At 29.4% G+C, this 6,221-nt stretch overlaps 1 protein-coding gene across 1 annotated transcript in view; it reads right to left on the bottom strand.

The window, feature by feature from the left end:
- Positions 1–428: 428 nt before the first annotated feature.
- The window catches only part of LOC105621693 (intraflagellar transport protein 46 homolog), a 22,654-nt gene continuing 16,861 nt past the window's right edge, over positions 429–6,221 (bottom strand). The window contains exons 2-3 of the mRNA XM_012203159.1: positions 5,903–6,094; positions 429–1,011 (exon numbers count right to left, since the gene is read on the bottom strand). Coding sequence (XP_012058549.1) covers positions 429–1,011; positions 5,903–6,094 — 775 coding nt within the window. The remainder of the gene's footprint in view (positions 1,012–5,902; positions 6,095–6,221) is intronic.

Raw genomic sequence — 6,221 nt, 5'->3', positions numbered from 1 at the left:
ACGCACACCGCGTGAACAGGCAATAGTGTGTGCGAATTGCTGAGTTTCCAAGATTTGCCGGTCTCGCTACCATGCGCAATATACTTTCTTCCGAACTGACAAATCACTCGACGTCGACTACCAAGTGCGAATTACCGGTGCACGCATCTTAACGAATACACAAGTTATCGGTCTAAGCTTCGCTTACCGCCTGCTTTGAATACATCTTAAATTTGACTCAACAATAAAAGTTCGATTCATTACAACAAAGAGAGTCATTGTTATTACACGCCGCCTTGGCGTATGAGACAAGATGACACCAGCGTCACAAACACACAACACATTTCAATCCATTTCAATCTATTCTTTATTTGGATAAGAATTAACTATGAATATCGATTAGAATTAACTCTTACAACTTAAATACAGACTAATTTAATTATTTAATGCTAACTGAAGTTTCGGTTTTCAACATTTCTAATCTCCAGGTACAATGTAAATAGCGTGTGAAGAGCCTCTAGTCGGGTGTTCTCTCGCGTGGGAATGTCCAAAAGATTGCAGATCACATCGACCAATTGCGGCAGATCACAATCAAGCTCTGATAGATCCAGTTGTAGTTCATTTAGTTTTTCTTCCACTTGAAGCGGCCACTGCTGCATCAATCCATCGATGTCTGGCATCGCATAGTTCAGTTGCACACCCGGCGGATGTTTACTCCTGTGTAGCTGATTCATATCATTAATCCATTTATCAATTGACTTGCTATTTCTCTCAGCATCCTCTATCCTTTTGACGAACGCCTGTCTCGTGGCAGCGCCGGGACTCCTAGAATGATTGCGTAATTGCAAATGCAGCACCGCTGGATCCGATTGATCAGTACAGGGCTCGTCTAATACAGTTAGGCCAATTTTATCTTCGACTCCGTCAGGTCTCGGTATCTTTATGAAGGCATCTATATCGCCGACGGCCGGTATGTAGTCAGGAATAAATGGTATCAACTTGTAGTTAAGCTCGATTTTCTGTGGCGTATACCTGGATAGATTGACAATTAAGATCAATCGTTTGATTGTGTATAAATTTACAAAAAATTTTAATTAAACACTAAAAAGAAATGATTTAAGCACTAAGATCCATTTGATCGAATGTATGGAGTTTTTCTTATTTAAAATTTGATTTATATCTGAAGACACGGTAGTATCTTGGCGCTAAGACAAGGGAAGTATCATAGCGCGAGACACTGCTATGCTCCTTTATGCGAGTAAGGTAAGGAAAGTAGCCGGTGAGTTGCGGCAGATCTGGAGACATAGTCTCAATAACGGCTGAACTGATAAAGTTCTATATACGCTCAATCAATAGCTGCTGCTCGGATTGTATAACGAATATGTTTTTATTTTTTTCTAAATGTCCTACGAATGGAGATATTGCGACGTAAACTTTTGAATTTCTAAAATTTATCATCATTTTAAAAAACATCATCATTATCATTATTAACGTCGACTAACAGATGTACGTCTGGTTAAATAGCGCTAGAGGCGCTGATCAGATGCTTGCGTTCAAGTTGTGACATTTATGTTCTACTAGAGCACTAGAAACGTAGGTCCACCATTTTTATTCTTTTTTCCATTCCCTGCTTTGTCGCCATTCCATCACTGAGCTGTGACGAGTTATGGTCATTGCAGGTTATGATTTGTATTTTCTGCTTGAAATTTTGTAGCTCCTTTCATTCCATTTTTGCTCTCAAAATCAGTTTAATATCTATCGTAATATTAGTGCAGGATCTGAAGAGTGTCTGGCGTTCTAGGTTATTTCTAAAGATGTCAAATATGTATGTTAATTTGAAGAAAAAGATTGAAATTTCTCATCTGCGAGAATGTGTAATGATGTTTACTCACAAGTCATGTATTTATTTTACAGCAATACAGCAAGTTGTCGACGAATATTATCCGCAGGAAATTTAAATAATCGAATACCTTTTCCTGATCTATTGATATAGTTTACCGTAACGCAACAAGACATTTTATAAATTTTTTGTCTTCGTTAATATATAATATTTCAATATTTTATATCCTTTTTGTCTCTTAATCTTATGGTAAAATGCAGAAATACATAAATATGAAGCTACAAGCTTAGAAGTTATAATCTACAACAACCGTATCTATAACGACTATAATCTTCTCAGCTCAGGGGCGGAATAGAGTAAGAAGTGGGGAAAGGAGTAAAAATGATGAATATGCGAATACTCACTCTTTATAGTGCCTTATACATTTATAGTTCTACAATAGAGTCGCTGGTAAGCCGTAAGAAATTGGCCAATCACAATTGTGCGAGAAAAATAATTGACTAGGATTGGTTAATTTCTTACGTTTACGATTTTATTATAGAAAAGGCCTTAGAGTTTGAAGTCCATGCGCGGCGCGGGGTGCTTGCCAGGCAGTCTCCATTCCCCGCACGCAAGCTATCGATGACGGATATTCGACGCTTTAAAAATTAATATCTTGATTGCGAAAATTGGGAAATTGTGAAAAACTAAACTAAGAAATGATAATGACAAAGTAGTTTATTCGTCATCGATTTTTATTTGATTATAACTTAATATATAGAATAAAACCAGATGTGAATCAAACACTAATTCCGGATCACTTTTTATATTTACGTAATTCTAATGTTTTTCATTAAATAGTTCATATCACAAGATTCTTTAATATAATTTTGTCTTTTTCAAGTGTCAATTGAATTTAATGTATTAGGAATGGCGCTACACATTTTTATTGATGTCATTAACTAATTAAATGAAAGGAGATAGAACGGAAACGAAATTTATTTACGAACTATTTATTTAAGAACTATATTTATTAACTAAGCTAGAAGATAATAATCTATTCGATCCCAATCTCAAATTGTTTATAACTTAATATTTAATAAAAGAAGATCGAATGGAAATGAAATTATGCTGATATTTTATTAAGGCAAGAAATGATAACAAAGAAGCGATTTATTTGTCATCGATCTCTATTTTGTATAATTTAACGAAAGGACATTAAAACGAAATTATATATTTGAATACTATATTTTTTAACTAAATTAGAAGATGATAATGATCTATTTAACCTTGATTTCTATTTGTTTATAACATAATATTTCTAAAGGAGATCGGATGCAAACAAAATGGCATGCTGGCATTTGTTACGAGTAATATAAAATGTATGATATCAGAATAAACTTAAAAAAAAAATAAGTTAAAAAAAGGCTACTTATACAGCACAAAATTTGCAGCAATATCTGGAAATCTCTGCAATATTGCTGTAATATGCAATGTTGCTGCAATGTTGCAGCAGTATTACTATAACTTTTGCGTAACTTTGTGCTGTAGGAGTAAGAATGCTTTTCGAATAGAATTTAAGTGATACGTTACGTATTTTTTATTATTCTCCAATTCAAGTCACAATTGTTTTAATTCTTCCTCAAAGATATTCTTATTGAAGATTCCAACTTAAATAATGACAGCTTTAATGTTTTATCAAAAATTATTATTCTTCGAAAGAAGCTGTTGTACCGAATTAAAAATTAAAACCAAAATGATGCAATCTTAACTAATCAAGATATATATTAAAAGCAGTAATATCTTTGTTACTTAACTCTAATGATATGTATTTCATTCGTATAAAAAATTTGATATTGTTACAACTGGCGCCAAGTTAAATTTCACAAAATTTTGTGTATTTTGCATAAAAAATTACTTGTTTAAAGAAAGGAAAAAAGGCGCTAAAAGTGTACGTGCTTCTCGAATAGAATCTAAGTGATACGGATCTTTTTATTATTCCAATTTAAATAGTAACAGTTTTAATTTTTTTTTTTAATATTCTTATTAAAGGTCCTCTTATTTTAACCCAAAAATAATGGTATAATTTTAATTCTCTGTAAAAAATTATTATTCCTCGAAAAAAATTAATGTACGAAATTAAAACTTAAATAATATAGTCTTAACTAATCAATTTAAATTCTATCAAATTAAAAAGTAAAACGCAAGCAATACTATTTTTGTTATTTACTTAATTTTAATTATATGTATAAAAGATGATATCAATAATTGGAGCGAAGTTAAATCTCATATCAAATTAAATAATATTAATTCTAATGATACATATTATTCATATTAAAGATTATGATATCAACAATTGGTGTCAAGTTAAATTCCAAAATTTTATGTAACGTTCGTAAAAAAGATTTAGTATAAATAATTGGCGCCAAGTTAAATCTTATACTAAATTAAATAAATAATATATATAATAATAATTATTAAATAAATAATTAAATTAAATAAATAATAATTCTAATGATATGTATTATTCTTAGATTTGATATCAACAACTGACAAGTTAAATTCCATACTAATCATACAAATAAAGAATATATAATCTAAGTGTTATTATCTTTAACTTTTGTATAATGAAACCTAAATATATATCTTTATATTTCTATTGAAAGATCTTCCTATTCCAATCCAAATGACTTTAATTCTTCTATGAAACTTTTATATCGCATTCAAAAACATTTTCTGTTCCAACCAAAGTAGTAGTTATTTAATTCTCTCTCAAAACATTATTGAACATTATTTTGTTATGACAAAATTGTGTTACTTTTTATTACTTTCATTTAAGTGTTATCACAAAAAATTAATAATTAATAAAGTAAACACTTGCTGCAAGATCGAATACAAAAACCTATAAAAATAATTTAAAAATTTTATAATAATAGTTAACAAAAATGAATAATTTCTGTTACCACTGCACTCAATAAAATTATTATTATTATTATTGTTATATTTGTATTCATATTGATCTAATATTCATTTCATATTGTTTGAGTTTTATTATTAGCATCATATTCCAGAATACACACGGCAAAATTAAAAAAAATCATTTCCTCCTGAATTCAAGAATTATTCATGGTGTTACTCCAAAGATGCACTATCCAAGCGTCACTCATCCAAAAGTTGTACTACATTTTAAGCCTAATTTCACAATTTATGATTAATTCTTAACCGAAGTTAAATTTATTCCTCATCTCTTATCAATTCTAGAATTGGAAAAAGATAAGGAATAAATTGAAGCTCGATTAAGAATTAACTAAGAGCTGTGAAACTATAAGTTTTGGGCCTTTGTGTTTTAGTTTTACGACGGGAATCTACTTTAATAATCCATGAACACTGAATATGATATTAATGGATGCATGCTGTATTTGGTCAATAGATATTATTAAAAAGATGAAATTTAATATGTTATAGTATTTCTTTTATAAAATAAACCTAATCAATAATGCTTTACTAACTTTCACATCATCATAAAATAGCATCGATCTGAAATAAATTTTCTCATATATAAACATGTATAAAAATGTTGTATATAAGATTTGTTATAACTATATTTATAATATATTTATGAATAGAAAATAAGAAATTTACATGTACGTATATAATTATATATATAAGAATTAGAAGTATCATATAAAATTACAAAATTATATGTAATGGGTTATACATAACATAATTGTTTATATTTCTGTATAATTTTACATGATTATATATGATTAATATGATAAAATTTTCATCGGAATTAGATATAATAATTTATCGAATGTATCCAGATCTGCTCAGATAATTAAAAATCATAAAGGGATCAATGTAATTTATTTTGGGTCGCGTTCGAATATAGATATAGTTATATGTGAACATGTACCAGATGATCTAATAACAAATATGAGAAATCATATTTGAGCATATCTAATTAAATATATTTGATCAGACCGAATTCTTTTTTCCTTAAGTAATTTTATTAATAATTTTTTTATTTAATTATTGTTGTTCTGAAATAGTAATTAGCAAATAAATTTGTAAATTTTAACAGAAAATACACTAAATACTTGCCTTATTATATTTTGAAATAATTCCTTGATCTCCGTCGATGCTTCCAGATTCTCGAATTCTTTAGGATCATACAAATTGATCAGTTTTGTAATGCTAGTACCCTGTATGTCATTGTCGTCGCTCTCCTCACTGTCTGAAGGATCGCTGCCAATTTCCATAGATTTTTCAATGCCAATATCGTTACTCGAGTATCTAGCAGATTAAAACATATAAATATATGCATGTAGAGGAAAGGCCCTTATTATGAGATACCGAGTTCATTTTAGATAAATGAAGTTGGACAGAAACTAAAAAAATAATAATAGATCATTGAAAGGGC

The sequence above is a fragment of the Atta cephalotes genome (genome assembly GCF_000143395.1).
Source record: "Atta cephalotes unplaced genomic scaffold scaffold00036, whole genome shotgun sequence".
Classification (NCBI taxonomy): Eukaryota; Metazoa; Arthropoda; class Insecta; order Hymenoptera; family Formicidae; genus Atta; species Atta cephalotes.
The sequence above is the reverse complement of the archived record's forward strand: the minus strand, read 5'-3'. Positions and strand labels throughout refer to the sequence as shown.